We start from the raw sequence: 20,000 nt of genomic DNA on the forward strand, positions 1-20,000 counted from the left end.
TTAATCGTCTCCAGGTGGGGAATTTTTATTTTATTGTTGGGTGTGTCTCTGGTCTTGTCTTTAGGGGGTCGGTAAAAAATTACGTTTGCTTTTGAATTGCTTTCTCAATTATATGGTCAGGATACTTTAAAGATGAAAGTTGCTTGCGAATTAGTTCAAATTCTTTTTCCAGGAAATCTGGGGAACAAATTCGTAAGGCTCTCTTAAGAATAGGTTGCTAGCTAGACCTATCTTGATAGTATTGTCATGATAGCTAAAGTAGTGAATATATGAAAGTGAGAACGTTGGTTTTCTGTATATGGTAAATTTGTATTCTGTCGTGTCTCTGATTATTAAAACATCAAGAAAAGGAATTTTGTTGTCTGTTTCCCATTCAACTTAAATTTGATGCTGGGCACTAATGCGTTTAATTTTGAGAGGAATTCATTAAAATTACCCCACTTATTATCCCAAAATGTTAGTATGTCATCCACGTATCTCATCCACAGCATGTTTTTGGGTTTTATTGCATTTATTACTGTAGTTTCAAAGTATTCCATGTACAGATTGGCTAAAATAGGACTTAAAGGACTACCCATACTACACCCGAATTTTTGCTTGTAGAATGATTCCCCGAATGAAAATACGTTATTAGATGCACATAATTCAACTAACTTTATTATTTTGTCAAGTGCCAAAGGGAAATGATCTGAATAGGGGGATAATTTTTCCCTTAAAAACTGAAGAACGTCCTATACTGGTACTTTTGTGAATAGGGAGTCTACGTCAAGGCTTAAAAGTTTTATGTTGTGAAGTGGTATATGTGCTTCTCTGAATTTGTGACAAAAGTCTTCCGAATGTTTGATGTGACTGGGAGAAAAAGTGCCTAAAAAAAACATCGCCCAAAGACTCTGGGGTATATGAGATCCCATGCCAGGACTGTGACCAATCTTACATCGGATTTACAGGTAAATCACTTCCCCAGAGATTAATACAACACAAACGGTCAGTTAGGTATGGACAACAGAACTCGGCTATTTTCAACCATATAAATGAACATAACCATAGAATAAACTGGAATATGTCACGTGTAATTTATAGCAGCAACTGCCGGTACAAGAGTCAAATGATGGAATCGGCCTTAATAAAAGAGAAGCAGGTAATGAACATCTCAAAAGGGAACTGGACATCGGACATCGTCGACGCAGTGTTCATTCAAACCCCCCAACCCCAAGAAAAACCCGCCCCCCCTTTTTTTTTTTTTAAGAAGATTAAAGGAAGATTATCAGCGGGGGTGACCTAAGTTGGCTTACTTGTGGACGAATCTCTTGGTATAGATCACCTTTTCTGTAAACTTTTCTCATTCATATACCTGAAGAGAGAGACAGCAGTCTCTGAAATATAGTACTTTTCTCTCTACATTTTTGGTTTTGGTGTATGGGCTCCTTTTATTAGATAATATATATATATATATATATATATATATATATATATATATATATATATATAACCACATGAATGTTCCTTCAAATGGGGCGAAAACTTACTTTTTGCAACTGACTGCGGGCTTGGTGGCGAGGAAGGTGGCCAGTCCGTCCGACAGACCAGGAATAAAGGAACAATGTCGACGTCCGCCAGGAACACCCACTCCGTTCCGCAGTTCTTGCGCGCCACGTTGCGGACGACATTCTGCGGATAGGGCATCCGCTCCCTCCACATCAACATCTGCGGAAAGAGGAAGGGTAGTTCAACCTGTGGCTCCTTAACACAAGCAATTACTAAATGGCGATGATGATCTATGATGATTTGTCATGATGGACATAGCCCTATGTTCTCATTTATATTATATATATATATATAGTATATATATATATATATATATATATATATATATATATATATATATATATATATTATATATACATACACATATAAATGGATGTATGCATATATGTATGTTCCAGCATAACTCTGAAATGCACTGAGCAATTTCAACCAAACTTGGTATACATATGACTTCCCAACTGGAAAAGAATACTGTTTGGTTAAGATTTCACTGGGGGGTGAAACGTAAGAATATCCGAAAACGACAGATATTATTGTCTAATCTATATAGTTTTCGAGGTCGCTGAGATGAATAGTGACACTCCCGATGCCCTTCAAGTCCCAGTTCTGCCCTGATAGGAATGGGAGTTTGAGAAGAGGTGACTAAGATGTCAAAAAAGACTGGGCGATGTAACAAGAGCAACTATCATTCCAGGAGAGAAAGAGAGAGAGAGAGAGAGAGAGTTTATCGGTTGTCATTCAGTTTTCTCAGGCAGCACAAGGTTGGTCAGCTAGTAGGTTACATAAATGTTCAGACAAATAATACTTGTGATTTGATCAAATTTATACCGCAATGAAGATGTGTGTCAAGAGAGCAGTATATATATATATATATATATATATATATATATATATATATATATATATATATATATATATAAAACCTAACATGAAATATGTACGTAAATATAGGCATATTTATATATATATATATATATATATATATATATATATATATATATATATATATATATATTATATATATGCTAATATGAATTATGTATTAAATATATGTACATACACACACGCACATACATATATATATATATATCGACAAAAATTCTCATGTAAATGAAGAACAGATAACAGAAGAGCCTTATATTTCTAAAAGTGCCTCTGATCCTCTCGAGACAATAATGGCTTCGTTTTCAGAAGAAGCATGACCCATACCAAAAGGCATTTACAAACCGCCGGCAATTAGCAGACACCGGGTCCATCAACTACCGCCAGGAGTCTGAGACTTGGTAGAGTTCGTCTTCTTTAAAATGGGATCCAAAAATATATAGCCAATTTTACCCGTCTTCCGTGGCCCTTAAAATAGGTTCGCGTTGCTCGATGTCTTAAACAAAGCAGCTCCGCATGTGGAATATGGAACATTTCGCGCTTCTACAAACAATTTTTGATGTATTCAAGATCACGGCGTTTTATATACTAGCAATTTACCAATCCTTACTGAAAGCATATTCATCTACAGCTTCCTATAAGTGACTCACTGATGTTTATTTTAACTATTATGTCATTGATGTTTACCGTATAGTGTTCTTTTCCAAATGATAAGTCATATACATACAGAAATTATGAATGAAAACAAATTCGTAAGGTAACTAAGTCTACGGGCATAACCAGCCCCGTTTCACGAGCAGAACCAGATCCGTTTAAGGGAATCCCTTCTCATCCCCACCCCATTCGAAGGGGAGGGGGATAGGTAGGAAGAAACCCCCTTATAAACCATCTTGGGGGTTCCCACTATAACCCTGCCAAGTTTCATGCCCATCGGACCAGCCGTTTGGCCGTGATTGAATGACAGACGGACGGACAGACATAACGCCCATTAAAGTATAGTAAGATGATGTTTGTTTCCTTAGGGCCATTTTTTCTTTTATTTTTTTATTAACATTCCATTTAGTGGTATTATAGTAAAAGTCCAGTTTGATATGAAAAGATTTCAACAACGATTTTATGGTTTCAAAACCCGTATTGTGATTGTGACTAGTTATTTCGTTCATGAATATGAGAATTGTGACTACTTATTTCGTTTATGAATAAGAGAATTGAAGAGTGTCTCTTACCGATCTTTGCTCATCGAGTTGTCACTGGGAACGACGTTTCCCATGAAACCCACAGAAGGAATATAATACCCCTTGTAGAATATATAATGCTCAACGAATACTCTTTGGAATTTGATATAACTGTGATAACCAACGAACTCTTTGAAAAAGGGCTAGAAATGTGCAGATACGTAGAGTTAGCAGATTCAGATGTTCTAGTACCGTGAGAAGAATGGAGGTGGGGCAGGAGGTAGGGGGGAGGAGGAGGAGAAGAGAAAGGCCTACGAAGAGCTGGATAGATGGCATGAGAAGGATAAGGGAAAGAAAATTACTTAACATAAACACATACGCGTGTAAATATATTATATATATATATATATATATATAGATAATAATAATATAATATATATTATATATATATGAACTGATGTACAAGAGCTGATTATGTAATGATATTTATTTACCAACACTTGCTCTGGAATTATATATATATATATATATATACAACTTCAGCTCCAGAGCAAGTGTTGGCAAATGAATCCCATTACAGCAAAACCAGGGCAACTAGAGCAATTCATTACCCAGCCTCTATTACAACAGCACAATAATTCCACACGATTATACCATATGTTAGAATATTATATTCAACAAAATTACCGAGGGGCGGTATTTCGAGATAGTCCATTATCTTGTGATACTGCCAAGATTAAGATGTCAGTCTTGAAATTATCGTTGGTGATGAGTCAGGGATAAGAGAGAAGAGAGAGAGAGAGAGAGAGAGAGAGAAAGAGAGAGAGAGAGAGAGAGAGAGTAACTAGATAATTTTTAACAGTTAGACGGAGAGCATTGTCGCATCAGATGGGATTTGTATATACGTATGTGTATACACACACACATATATGTATATAACGAGCTACAAATGTCCTTTAATATCTAATTCGCTCTACCTCGGAATTAATATATTTTCATATATGTTTAACCGAAGGAGAATTTTTTAGGCGATAATAGATTTGCCGGCTGACGGGCACGGACCATCGACAACTTCAAATCCAGGACGACAGTGAAGCCTTATATAATGGCTACGTGCGGATAAAAGCACTACAACGCTTTACCGAGGACGAGGGGGTTTGATGCAGTCTCCAAAACTACGAATACCTGAGTGCTACAGGTATTTGAGGTGGGAGGCAGCTTAAACTTATATCCTCTTACGGTGGCGGGGTGGGTTAAGGCTTCACTGTCGTCCTGGATTTGAAGGTGGCGATGGTTAGTGCCCGTCAGCCGGCAATTCTGTTATCGCCTAAAAGATTCCCCTTCGGTTAAGCATACATGAAAATATATTAATTCCGAGGTAGAGCGAATTAGATATTAAAGGACATTTGTAGCTCGATATATGTATATGAATCACGGTAATGTGATATGACTTACATATATGTAAACCTATATAATGTGTGTGTGTTAGAGAGAGAGAGAGAGAGAGAGAGAGAGAGAGAGAGAGAGAGAGAGAGAGAGAGAGAGAGAGAGAGAGAGATTGAACCTTTCACTGCGGTTCCCAATTAAGTAAAAAAATGTGAGAAATTTACATACTACGTCCAGAAACGTCTTATACATTATACATTTACCATCTATGGATTTATTTCTAACTAATAATAATAGTAATAATAATAATAACAGTCCAATTATCATCCGTATCATGGCATCTACACACGAAACAGATTAAAAGGATATTAAACAAATGAAACTTGGCGGCAAACAGAGCGATAATAAATAATAATAATAATAATAATAATAATAATAATAATAATAATATAATAATGATAGCCACTTTTAACAATCCTCTCCCCTCCCCACAGATGTGACAAACTACTTAAGGGATCAAGTCACAGCCAAGTCTGAATTACTGAGCTGGGAATTTAATATGCAAATTAGTCATACGAGCTTTATATATATATGAAAAAAGGAGCAGAGCCAGAATCGGCGGACGGGGAATTCAAATTCATTATTATAATCCCTGGGATATCCCAACAGAACGGGAATCCCAGGTCGAGGGCTTTAATGATGGTGGTCTGGCGAGTGTAATGAGGTATTGGAATGAATACGTGTTCCAGGAGTGGCGTAGTTTTCGATGCTGGTGGTATGGAATTATTTTTGCGCGATATTTGGCGCATTTCATTTCACTTAATCTATTTATTAATTCATTTATTTATTTACGAGGCGTTTTCCCCTTTCGGTTAAAAGCGGACGAAGTGAATTTCCAAAACACTTTCACTGGGAACGTTGACATTGTGTACTTATGAACAAACGTTTCGTAAGTTAGTCTTCACTTGTTCAGTGAGAAATTGTGAAAGGATAATCATTGCAATGGTTGGTTTCTTGGCTTAAATTAAACCTGCCTTAAGTGTTTGTTTGTATGGTGTTTTTACGTTGCATGGAACCAGTGGTTCTTCAGCAACGGGACCAACGGCTTTACGTGACTTCCGAACCACGTCGAGAGTGAACTTCTATCACCAGAAATACACATCTCTAACCCCCTCAGTGGAATGCCCGAGAATCGAACTCGCGGTCACCGAGGTGATACGCCAACACCATACAGACCACGCCACGGAGGCCTTAAGTGATAAGTGGCTTGGTGTGAACCTCTGAACTCATGCAACCAACAAAGACGATGAAAAAGTTCAAGACGCGCTATACTGTCTATGCAAGAGAGAGGTAAATCAGAATACATGACTAGATGTGATTGGTCAACACACCAAGCCTTGATTGGTCGACCCTTCCCATATGATTAATTGGGTCACTGAGGGAGGGTCCTGGACGAGGGTATATATGTCCTGCTATTATAGCTCGGCCACGGGTCTCCTGAAGGTGGTCGAGGGGTGAACCAAGAATTCTTGAGTAACATTATGGGAAGAGCAGTGTTGCAAGTTGTGTGTTTGTGTGTGTGTTTTTAATTGGGGACAATATTGGCTTGGGGAGCTCTTTGATGTTTCTTATTACCACCAACACGAATATTACGTTTTCTCACGGTTGATTTGCAGACAGGAAGCGTGGAAATCAACGTCAGCCGAGTAATGGGAACGGTAACTAGAAACACAAGACGTATAAGAGCAGGAAGGTATGTTACTACAGTAATATTTATCAATAATTAGCGACTTACTTAAATTCAATCAAATCAAAGGGATGAACGAACAAATAATTAAATCTGCATTCTGCCAAAATAATTTTTCAAAGAAATTCTCGCTTTTGACTCCAAAATGAGATTTAAGGTCAATCAAGCTGAAAAAAAAAATCTTACTATAATGGGCATTATGTCTGTCCGTCCGTCTGTCATTCAATCACGGCCAAACGGCTAGCCCGATGAGCATGAAACTTGGCAGGGTTATAGTGGGGAACCCTAAGATGGTTTATAATGGGGTTTCATCCTACCTCTCCCCCCCTCCGAAGGGGGTGGGGGTGATAAGGGATTCACTGAAACGGGGCTGATTATGCCCGTAAACTTAGTTACTTTACGAATTTATCATACATAATTTCTGTATACATACTTTTGTTAGTAAATATAAAGGTGAGATATTACGCCAACACCACACCGACCACACCGCCACTGAGGCGCTTTCCTCCACAGCACGAATCGTCGCTCAGAAAAAAAATCGAAACCCAATTCTCCAGATCGCTCTCTCTAGCAAAATCAATAAACGAGTAAATAATTAAAACGCCGCGAAAGAGAATGAAACATTATATATATCCCTCTTTCTCGGGAAGTTCAACTCTTGCAGAAACCTTGGACGGGAAGTTTCGAAGGGGGTAAAAATAGATTAGACGTTCTTTTCCTCCCGCCCAAAAATGATTCCGAAATCGCTTTGGCTGATGGAGACGACAAAATCCAAAATCCATTTCCAATTTCTTGAAAAAAAAAAAAAAAAAAAAAAAAAAAAAAAAAAAAAGGAGGGAGGGGGGGGAGAGAGAAGGGGGGGGAAGGGGGGGTGGGTGGGGCGACAGAGAGAGAATTTGACCAGGGTGGTGAATAAGCATTTCTCTCGAGTTAGACCCGAACAGGACACTGATTACTCCTGGGCCATTCCTATTCCCTGAAGGTGCCATAAGCCAAGACTTTCCAAATTTCCCATAAAAAAATTTTTTGGCTTTTCGTTTTTTTTTTTTTTTTTTGTTTTTTTTTTTTTTTTTTTTTTTTTTTTTTTTTTTTTTTTTTTTTTGGTGGTGGGGGGGGGGGGGGGGGGGGGGGGGGGGGGGGGGGTTGCTTAGACTTTGACTCACAAACTCGTCCCTCCTTCGGCAAAGAACGAATGCCGCTTTTTATTAGTTTTTATTGAAATGGAGGTATACACCTTATTTAATTCATGGGGGTTTCTAAGAAATGTTTGTTGACATTTCGGTTCTCCCCAACTTCGCAGTTTTCTGGAAATTTTTTATTTTTTAAATTTTATATATATATATATATATATATAATATATATATATATATATATATATATAATATATATATTATACATATATATATATACACTTGTGTGTAACAATAATTAGCACAATATCACGAGTTGAACAGTAACAAATTCTCGTCTCACATGAGGATCGACCCCTGGTCTATAAGTTGAAAGGCAATAACGTTGCAAACTAAGCCACAAGAGTCATAAAAGAAGTTGGAACCTCCGTAAGTACCACTGTACCCAAGGCTTTGCATGGGCAATGAGAAGCATGCCAGTATTTCCATAACAATACCAACCTTGAATCCAAGACTTACGGGAAATACAGGCATAAAATTCCCGAAAACTATGTAATAAAATATACAAATAAAACTCAAGACACACTTTGCACAACACATACAGAAAATACAATCACGTTACAACACAAAACACACGCTCAACACAGGTGCCTACTCGTATATAACAGACAGAAAGCTAAGACGTCTCGCAATGAATAAAGCACATCTATTTCCAAACTCCTTTTATGTAATGAAATACAGAAATCACAGACATTTTGCGATAAAAAAATATATGGAAATCACAGAAGAAACCTTTAAATATTAAGCACACGGGAGACACTAACACATCTAATGATACAAATAAAAGACCCTTTCACAAAATACAAACAGAAAATAAAAGGGATCTTGTAATTATTCGGAAATACAAGAATTCTGTGACACTTCGAAAAAACAGACGTCTTGAGTTATAAAGAAAAAAAAGAAGAAAAAATAAACACGAGAATTCTGTGACACTTCGAAAAGGCAGATATCTTGCAATTCTCAGAAATGGCAGACATCTTGCATTTCCCAGAAAACAGGAATTCGTAAAACCTGGAAATGACAGACATCTTGCAATTCTGAGAAAACACAGTAATTCTGTGTCACTTCGAAAGGCAGATATCTTGCAATTCTCAAAAAAAAAAAAAAAAAAAAAAAAAAAAAAAAAAAAAAAAAAAAAAAAAAAAACAGGAATTCTGTGACACTTAGAAATTGCAGACGTCTTGCAATTCTCGGAAAACAGTAATTCTGTGACACTTCGAAAAGGCAGATATCTTGCAATTCTTAAAAAAAAAAGACACACACTGTACTGCAGCATAACTAGACATTTTTTTTATAATGAAGATGGTGCCTGAGGTGTCTATTATGCTGCAGTAGTCTCTGTTTTTTTTTTTTTTTTTTTTTTTTCGAGAATTGCAAGATATCTCAGGCATCATCTTCATTATATACAAAAAAATAACAGAAATCATGGAATTCCTGCTTTGCAAACTGCACAGAAACCCCCTCCCCCCCAACCCCCAAAGCTCCTAATAACAGAGGACGCAATAATCGTAACCATCTGACCATCAGCTGGAAACAGTTGTATATCCAGGAAGCTTATCTTTTCCCAAGAGTCAAACGGCCTCTGCCTTAAATGGAGATTGCCCCATAAAGGAGACGCGCGAGGGACATTGAAGAGAAAGAGAGAGAGAGAGAGAGAGAGGGAGAGAGCCCTGTCTTATTGAAATTAGGTGCTGAACAGTTAATGACTTCAGTGTGAGTTTTGTTTGTACCGAAAACGTCCGGGAAAAAGCTAGCATGAAAGCTTTCACCGTGCTTTCTTCGTGTTAACAACAGCAAGAGAAAGTTTGCAGGCAAAGCTATCACCGTGCTTTCTTCGTGTTGACAACAGCAAGAGAAAGTTTGCAGGCAAAGCTATCACCGTGCTTTCTTCGTGTTGACAACAGCAAGAGAAAGTTTGCAGGCAAAGCTATCACCGTGCTTTCTTCGTGTTGACAACTGCAGGGGAAAGTTTGCATGCAAGCTATCACCGTGCTCTCTTTGTGAAGCACCATGCAGACATTAGGGAGATAGTTCGATGGCAAGCTATTGTCCAGCAAACAGTACTGGGAAAGTTTGGATCTCTCTCTCTCTCTCTCTCTCTCTCTATATATATATATATATATATATATAGACAGATAGATAGATAGATAGATGGATAGATAGATAGATAGATAGATAGATACATACATATATATATTCAGCATATGTGTGGCAAGAAAAAATACATTCCCATCTCCTCTCCAGCCTGCAACCCCAAGTTCCAAAAATGACCCCATTCAGACCATCAATGGGTTTGAAACGTTTTTCGGCCCCTCCTCCCTCGAAACGTTATTTCTTTCCCCATCCGCCAGTATCTCGTAGTCTGGTCCTCTGCAGGCACCTAAACCCCACTTCAAAAGTTGGAGGAGATATGGAGTGAGAGGTCTCTCTCTCTCTCTCACTGACTGAGGAAATTCCTCCAAAGTTCTCCTTCTGGTATTGGCAGGACCTTTTAGATTTCTGTAAAAGAAAGCTATTGAGATGGCTTTGCCTTCCCGTCCGCACTTTTTTTTTCTGTCCGCCCTCGGATCTTGAAATCTACTGAGGCTAGAGGGCAGCAAATTGGTATGTTGATCACCCACCGTCAAAGCATCAAACATGCCGAATTGCAGCCCTCTAGCCCTAGCAGTATTGATTTTATTTAAGGTTAAAGTTAGTCATGATCGTGCGTCTGGCTACGCTATAGGACAGACCACCATCGGGCCGAGGCTGAAGTTTCATGGGCCACAGTCTATAAAGCTTTATACGCTGTACAGAAGATTCGACTGTGCCGGAGAAACTTCGGCGCAATTTTTATTCATTGTTTTATGGTGTGTGTGTGTGTGTGTGTGAGTGTGTGTGTGTGTGTGTGTGTGTGTGTGTGTTTTTATTTTATTTTATTTATTTATTTTTTTTTTTGCCAAATCGCGGCTTCTGCTAATGTGGTATCTGTGTGTATATTACATTCAAACATCATGCTGTGTTCAAGAATTGTTTTTATATATACATTCTGTAATATTCGGTGAATTGATCCAAAATAAAGATATCATTAAGTAATTCAGTCGCCTGGTTTATAATGACAGCGAAATCAATTCAGAGGTAACCAAATGTCTGACTTGCATCGAATAGCATATAAATGATCATAACTGAATCTGTATCGAATAAACTATTCATTAGCAATTAAAAGGGTACACTTACACTGAATAAATCATCAAGAGGAAATTACAAGGTGGATTTACTAAGAATAACGTAATTCATAAATCTTGCCATCCCCCAAACACTGACCCATCCAAGTACTGAACAAGGTCGATGTTGCTTCCGCTGATAGATAAAATTGCGGTAAAAATTACCATCACTTGTCGGTTACCCATCCAGGCAATGACCGAAGTAGTGACGATTGTATGCGTCTTAGCGCCACTTAAAATTATGTTTCCGGAGGAAGGGAGGGAGGAAGGAGAGAGGAGAGGAGAAGAAGAGGGAAGAAGAGGAGAGAGAGAGAGAGAGCCATCTGTTCTCAATGTGGAATCTCTCATCCGCATTCAATATTTTTTTGGTTTAACTTTTTACTCATTTTCTTCTCTTATTTCATTTCTGCGTTATCAACTGTCTCGTCTTATTCTCGTGTTCATACCACTTGCCGCGTGGTTCTTTATTCACATTTTTCTATTATCTTTATTCTTTTCATTCCGATTTCTTCTGTTATATTCTTTGCTTTATCAACTTTTTATCCGCGTTCTTTCATCTCGACCGTTCGTTATTTCCTCTTGTTCTTTCATTTTGTATTCCAATTGTTCTCCTCCTTTTCGTTCTTTTATCCTTTTGTTCTCTCATTCAATATGCATATTCTTGAAGCTTAACCTTTTGTCCCTCTCTCTAATTCTCTGGTTATTCCTTATTGTTCTGCAAACATGAAAAAATTTAGCTCAACCTTCGTAAAATAATAATAATAATAATAATAATAATAATAATAATAATAATAATAATAATAATTTATTATTATTATTATTATTATCAAAATGTTAGTCTTACAAGCGATGACCCTTTTAGATATTAGTCTACCGAATACCAGCACTTATTTTGGAATCATGTTCATAGAAACAAGCTCGTTTCGTCCGTGGCTATAACCCACCAAATTCAACTGACCACCAGGTGCCAATACACTACTTGAGAGGACAGAAGCCTTACAGGTTTGAAACGGTGTCTTAAATAATTTCGCCTCGAACGGAAATACAGTTTGAGCTCTCTCTGTCTCTCAAACACCACACACACACACACACACACACACACACACACACACACACACACACACACACACACATATATATATATATAAATATATATATATATATATTATAATATATAAATACTTAATGTATGAAGTGAATAAAAAAAAAATTGATAAAAGCAAGAATCTATATTCACGAAATGCAACTGCAACAGGACAGTATATGCAAGACGAGGTATAACAGTGGCAGCTCATTAAATGCATGAGACGGCGAAGAGGAAGGGGTGGGGGGGGGGAGGAACCCCACCCCTAAATACAACAGATACCTGAGAGGGAGCTGTGCAATAATGATGTAAATGAGGGACTCATCATCCAAGCGCTGACTACAGAAAACGGAGTGATTATTCGGCCAAAAGCTGTGGCGTCACACAAAGCACGTTTCGGAAACTTATCGCATACATATCGCAAACATAACACGAACTGGTTGGATACAAGTCCACGACAACGAGTTGACGGCGAAGCTTTGGCAATAGCTCGATAATTCTATGATGATTTTATGAGTACTGGTTAGAACTGCTGATAGGTCACTAACATGTGTGTGATATGTGTACGATAAGTCGCAGTGTTTACCATTACACTCTTCTGGTGATAGAAGTTCACTCTCGACGTAAAAGCACCATACAAACAAACCATTAAACTCTGCACCGGGGAGGTAAAATTCGTCGTATGGTGACAAAATTGAAGGCACAATTATTATTTACTAGCAAACATGTATACAGAAATTATGTATGAAAATTCGTAAAGTAACTAAGTCTACGGGCGTAACCAGCCTCGGTTCACGGGCAGAACCAGCTCCGTTTCAGGGAATCCCTTCTCACCCCCCACCCCCTTCGGAGGGGGTGGCGGGGTGAGGTAGGATGAAACCCCATTATAAACCATCTTAGGGGTCCCCACTATAACCCTGCCAAGTTTCTTGCCCATCAGACCAACCATTTGGCCATCATTGAATGACAGACGGACAGACATTATGCCCATTATAGTAAGATTATTATCATTACTATTCAAAGGATGAACCCTATTCACATGGAACATTCCCACAGGGGTCATTCACTTGAAATTCAAGCTTCCAAAGAATATTGAGTTCATTAAGAAGTAGGATGTACAGTATATTAATGACAAGATTAAAAGATATTCTATATCTGTAGTAAAATTAAATCCGGACTCAATACTGTCGCCAATATTCAAATTTCTCTGCAATGGTTGCAGAGCTGAAGCAAATTATACATTAAGCCTGTATCACATAAGCAATAATTATATACAATATGATGTCTTTTAATGAATTTTCGCTCCCTCGGGGAGTAAGCCTACCAACTATTTTGTTGTTATTGTTGCTATTGTGTGTGGAGGGGGGGAGGGTTGGCTAGGAAAGCCAAAAAAGGTCTAAAAAAGGTGTTTCGCGTTGAGTTACAGATACAGGAATTTTAGGATAGGATACTTATGACTTATTTATTAGAATGAAAATGTAAAATAATGAGGATGTGCATGTTAAACAGAAAAAAAAAAATTATTCCTAATATAATATAGCATATTGATTTTAATTTTCATTGGTGAAACAACACGCTATTTGGCCGTAGATTTTAGCACCCGCCAAGAGTTAGCTGGAGGTCGGATCACACCTTGCTTTGCTTGGCACAAAGTACGAGGCAAAAATCTAAAAAAAAAAATGTAGGGGACCACACCCTTTCCCCAACAGCACACCATAAAAAAAAAAAAAAAACACTATGTTACACGCTTTTCGTGACCTTTGCCACGAGAAGCACTGAAAAAATTAATTTCGCTTCAATATAACCCACTTGCAGGTTTGTTTGTTCAATGGCTCTGCTAACGATATTATGCATTTTTTCCTCGTTGCTCAGGAAAAAAAACCAAAGTTATTGCTCAGTTGAAATGTTACTTATAGAATCATCGTTTTAATATAATAATAATAATAATAATAATTCAGTGGCAAAAGCCCTCCACTGGAGCCTGTGCAAGAAACATCAGCTACCTTGCAGTAATAAGTGGTACGAGCACCAAGCTGAAGGAGTGATAGAAAACGTTCAGGCAAAGATCCTCTGGGACTATGGTATCAGAACGGATAGGGTGATACGTGCAAACAGACCAGACGTGACGTTGATTGACAAAGTCAAGAAGAAAGTATCACTCATTGATGTCGCAATACCATGGGACACCAGAGTTGAAGAGAAAGAAAGGGAAAAAATGGATAAGTATCAAGATCTGAAAATAGAAATAAGAAGGATATGGGATATGCCAGTGGAAATCGTACCCATAATCATAGGAGCACTAGGCACGATCCCAAGATCCCTGAAAAGGAATCTAGAAAAACTAGAGGCTGAAGTAGCTCCAGGACTCATGCAGAAGAGTGTGATCCTAGAAACGGCACACATAGTAAGAAAAGTGATGGACTCCTAAGGAGGCAGGATGCAACCCGGAACCCCACACTATAAATACCACCCAGTCGAATTGGAGGACTGTGATAGAGCAAAAAAAAAAAAAAAAAAAAAAAAAAAAAAAAAAAAATCAATAATAATAATAATCAATAATGACCAATCACGTTCAAACCATTCGGGAGACAAACTGTTCAAGAGTTGAATAATGAAGATTTATAGGCATGAACAATGACATTTTCTCTTTCTTCAGAGAAGAAAGGAAAGAAAATTGAAATGTTTTTGTAATTAAAGCCCTTTTCAATTTGCAATACTACTACTACTACTACTACTACTACTACTACTACTACTACTACTACTAATAATAATAATAATAATAATAATAATATATGTTGACTATTAATATTTCCATAAGTATCAAAAGGACTGCTGTATTCAACAACAAAAACAACAACAACAACAACAACAACAACAATAATAATAATAATAATAATAATAATAATAATAATAACAGCTCAATATGAATTGAAACGCCCTCATAAACTAAAACTATCAGGTGGACAAGATACCTAGAATTCTCAATAACAAACAAACAAACAAATAAATAAATAAAATCAAAATATTTAAAAATGGTTCAACCTTAATTAAAACCGTTCGTTTCACAAATAAATAATTATTAAAAAATAAATCCGGTTTCAACCTCACTTAAATAAATAAAATATGAAAACGGGTTCAACCTTACTTAAAACCGTTCGTTACGCAAATGAATAAATGATGATAAAATAAATACGGTCTCAACCGTACTTGGAACCGTTCGTTACAGAGAAAAAGCTTTGTCATGGAGTCGTTGTTTTCCATCCATGGCGGTGCAATAACCTTTTCAATAACATTTCCAATCAACGAAGGGTTAAAAGCTTCAAAAGGACGCATCATTGCAATTCGGCGCTGCGACTGCAAAGCGCGCCAAGCTATTTTTGTTGCTCTCAATAATGTCTGAATTCATATTTACCGGTAGGCGTTAAGGTTTCTTTATTACTTGCATTATAAATACTATAGTAGATTCACATCAACCGTCCTTTCCAATCTATGTAAACAATTTGAAGATGATTTTAACCAGGTCCGTTTCAAAGCCTCGGGCATTGTACCCCTCAAAACAATCAATACAACATAATATATACACAGACATAACACCCATTATTAAAGTAAGATACGTATATAAAAAAAAAATTCAAATAGGCACTTTTGTATCGCTTGCGAATTAAAAGTGAAAAATATCCTTTACAAATACGAAACTATTCTTTCCGGACTGAAAATGAATTTGCCATAATTACAACTTCCATTGTGATTTCTGTACAGATAAAAAATATGAAAACATTATAAAGTGAATGAATTCAATCTCACCGTTTACGAAAATTCCCATACTGCCGTTTATCTCTCTCTCTCTCTCTCTCTCTCTCTCTCTCTCTCTCTCTCTCTCTCTCTGTAATATAATATATATATATATATATATATAGATAAATATATATATATATATATATTGTAGACACATTTGCCCTTTGTAGCCAAATATGAATTGTCACGAGGCGACTTGTTAATTCAATTTTCGGAATTGAAGTAAAACAACATGTATGGCTAAGTGTGTGTATGTATGCAAATATGTCATTAAAAATGAATACTAATCAGAGAGCGGGAGAGTTAGGCCTAAATAAATACACACGTGTTCATGTATTAGGTCACAGATTACCCATTAAAATTGAATTCAGTATACCCTGGGAATTACGCGGTCACAAACTGTCCCATACATAATGTATGTACGGAGAGAGAGAGAGAGAGAGAGAGAGAGAGAGAGAGAGAGAGATTCCTAGGGCCATTATTTCCTTTATGCTTTTATACACCAGAGAGAGAGAGAGAGAGAGAGAGAGAGAGAGAGAGAGAGAGATTCCTAGGGCCATTATTTCAGTTATGCTTTTATACATCAGAGAGAGAGAGAGAGGAGAGAGAGAGAGAGAGGGCTGGGGAGTGAGAGGGGGGGGGGGGGGGGGTGTTTGGCTAAACAGACCTCCCTGGGGCGATTATTTCCTTTATTCTTTTATACATCAGAGCCATATTATGACAGTTCTGCCAGTCAACCCTTCACATACATACATACACACACACACACACACACCCACCTCTAATCACCCTTCCCTCCCTCTCTCTGTCTCCCCCACGCCCCCACCCTAACCTCACCCCCCCCACCCCCCCCACCCCCGCATATTAAACCGACAACAATTTCTATTTAAATGTCCTGAGCTCAGTGTAGCCCCTTTTTTGATGAGGAACCAGCTGGCAGATACGACAGAAAAATATATTTCTCCGCTGTCCGACATCTCGAACGAAAGCGGAGACGGGGGAGGCCGTCATTGCCTCCGCGTCGAGTCGTGTCGCGTGTCACATTTCAGTTGTGTCACGTGTCGAGTTGTTCTGCCACTACTCCGAAAGTTCCGTCCTTCGTCGTTCAAAGGATGTCGGGAAAAATAAACAAAGGCTTGTTCGGTTCAGGCTGATATTTTTTCATACGGATACTACGATTGCAAGTTTGTTGCTGGAATAAACTTTTTTTTTGAATTATTTATTATTTTTTTATTTTTTTATTATTATCTTTGGTTTGAAAGAGGGCCAGGTCATTTACCAAAATAATCCGATGGCACGGACGAATTTTGTTCGGAGAAAACACGCGTACATATATATATATATATAATATATATATATATATATATATCTATATAATATATATATATAATCTATATGTGTATATATATATACGTATATATAATATATATATATAATATATATATATCATACCATACCTCTATATATATATATATATATATATATTATATATATATATATACACACACACATATATATATATACACACACACACACACAAACACCCACATCCAGTATTCCATCATAGCATATTATTGGACAAATGCAACTTTAGATTATAATTTTAATTTCAATGTCTCTAGAATCCATACATAAGCACTATAATCTATTGGCAATGTATAGATTATAACTCACCTTATTCGCTATTATCTTTTTCAGCTTGAGTACTGTGATACTGTTTACCAAGGCGATTGATTCTATTTGAATTTATTATTATTATTATTATTCAGAAGACGAAACCTATTCATATGGATAAAGCCCATCAGAGGGGCCATCGACTCGAAATTCCAGCTTCCAAAGAATATTATGGTGTTTATCAGATTTAACGTTAAGGTAAAGGGAAATACGGAAAGAAGAGATCTCACTTGTTAAAAATATAAATAAAAAGTTAATCATTTCGAGTTCTGAAGTGAAAGCTGACTTTCCTCTCCAGGTGTCCTTGGCATGATTAGCGCACCTTCATTTTCCAGAACGATCTGTCAGAACGAAGTAACTCGCTATCATTCCTCCCTCTTCCCCACCTGATGACGGTTCCTGAAGAAGAGGAAGAAGTCTTAATCTCCTGCCACTCAAAAGGGAGAAGAAGAATAAGAAGAAGAAGACCGCCTAGACCCTCTCCGGAGCTGTCTCTTCGCCCTCAAACTCATGAATCGTTCGCCCCCTTTTGTTTGCCATAACTCGTCTTCTATCAAGTCACTGGGAGGGACTCTCTCTCTCTCTCTCTCTCTCTCTCTCTCTCTCTCTCTCTCTCTCTCTCTCTCTCTCTCTCTCTCTCTCTGTGTGTGTGTAATCTATGGCTATTGTTCCTTCTGACTCGTGGTTAGATAAGGACATTAGCCAGGCGGCTCCGGCAAGGGGTGCTTCCAAGTCCGTGCCTTTAAGCACCCACACATTTATATGCATATATACACATATACGTACATATAAATATAAATAAACCCACATATACATATGTATTATATATATGTAATTATACTAATCTACGTTCTGGAAGTTCTAAAGGAAAGGGGTAGATAAGAACTTACAGATAAGTTTGGTCAAGTTTTTAAGATACGGTCTGTTTAGTCATAAGGGCTAAGCAATATTCTTCCCTATTCCCGTTTTTTTCCCTTAACGGATGTAGGCTAATTAGGCCCATTACAAAGTCTTCTCATCAGACTTCAATGAAGGGAGAGAGAGAGAGAGAGAGAGAGAGAGAGAGAGAGCTGGTCTTATCGGCATTAACCGTTGTTGTTATTGATTAAGCTGGCCTTATGCCAGCACGGGCTCTTGCTCATAGAGCCATTTACCTTCTAAATCCTCACGAAGGATTCATCTGACTACATCCCACCCCCTATCCACAACACCCCCCCCCCCCCCCCCGTCCCCCTTCTCTGCTTTGGACCTCATCTCTGTGAAGGATATTTGTCTCTGTAGCTTGTTTCCTTGTTTGCGTTTCGGGAAACGAAGCCCCATGGCTTCTGAACGTGTAAACAGAGAGAGAGAGAGAGAGAGAAAGAGAGAGAGAGAGAGAGAGAGAGAGAGAGAGAGAGAGAAAATCCCTTTGGAGACCTTTCCGGCTGTTGGAATTCGGGGGTGTTCCCTAACATTTCAATCAACGTCCTCCTTTTTCGTCCCAGTTTCTTTCAGCAGTTTGTTACAATTACTATCTTTTTTTTACTATCGACAGCAGAAGCAGAAGCAGAAACGAGAAGCAGATGCAGTGTCAGTGTTGTCGCCATTTTTGCAATAAAATTTCTATTGTTTTATCATTCATAATATTAGCACATTCTTATAGAACTGGGTAAAGAGTCCTGTGTGATTTTGTTTAGACTTGGGCTAATGATATCACACAAATGTAAAAATGTTGCAAAAAAAAAGGTAGCGTAAAGCCGAGTCCTCTCTAGTCATCCTGATGGACGAACGACCGAAATAAAGACGAAGACATCATATTCTCCTGAAAAGCTTCAACTAACACACGAGGCAGCGTTCAGCAAAGAAAAGTAAACAACGTAAAACAGTACGCACCAATAAAAAACTTACTATTAAAAGAGGCAGCTGTCAACAAATTAAAACTGCTATTTTTTAAATCTAAAATATCGTATAACATTGAGTTCATATCACGAAAGTAATGTACAAGTGATACTGTCACATGATGCCGAGCTTACCTAAATAAATAAAAAATGTCATTTTTAACTGCGTATCATAAAAGTCTGCATTTAACTGCTCATGAAAAGAGCAGGGTTCCGCTGCACCATAAAAGGGCTGCGTTTCACTCCACGTAAAAAGCTATGTTCAACTGCAATATACCAAGGCAAAATCTAGTAACCCCTCTGACCGTTGGATTATATCAGCCTCCACGCTACAAATTCTCCATTTTCATTTCTGATTTAGACTCGATCTAACGTTGTCGAGTTGTGCTCAAGCAAGATTGAATTTGAATTTCTTTATGATCTTACATCTCACACAACTATA

The 20,000-nt window shown here is 37.7% G+C and overlaps 1 protein-coding gene across 1 annotated transcript in view; it reads right to left on the reverse strand.

Annotated features, from left to right (window-relative positions):
- Nucleotides 1-20,000, reverse strand: part of LOC135226256 (uncharacterized) — a 476,135-nt gene that overhangs the window by 39,032 nt on the left and 417,103 nt on the right. The window contains exon 5 of the mRNA XM_064265695.1: nucleotides 1,527-1,704. Coding sequence (XP_064121765.1) covers nucleotides 1,527-1,704 — 178 coding nt within the window. The remainder of the gene's footprint in view (nucleotides 1-1,526; nucleotides 1,705-20,000) is intronic.

This window comes from Macrobrachium nipponense, chromosome 14 (assembly GCF_015104395.2).
Source record: "Macrobrachium nipponense isolate FS-2020 chromosome 14, ASM1510439v2, whole genome shotgun sequence".
NCBI classification, from domain to species: Eukaryota; Metazoa; Arthropoda; class Malacostraca; order Decapoda; family Palaemonidae; genus Macrobrachium; species Macrobrachium nipponense.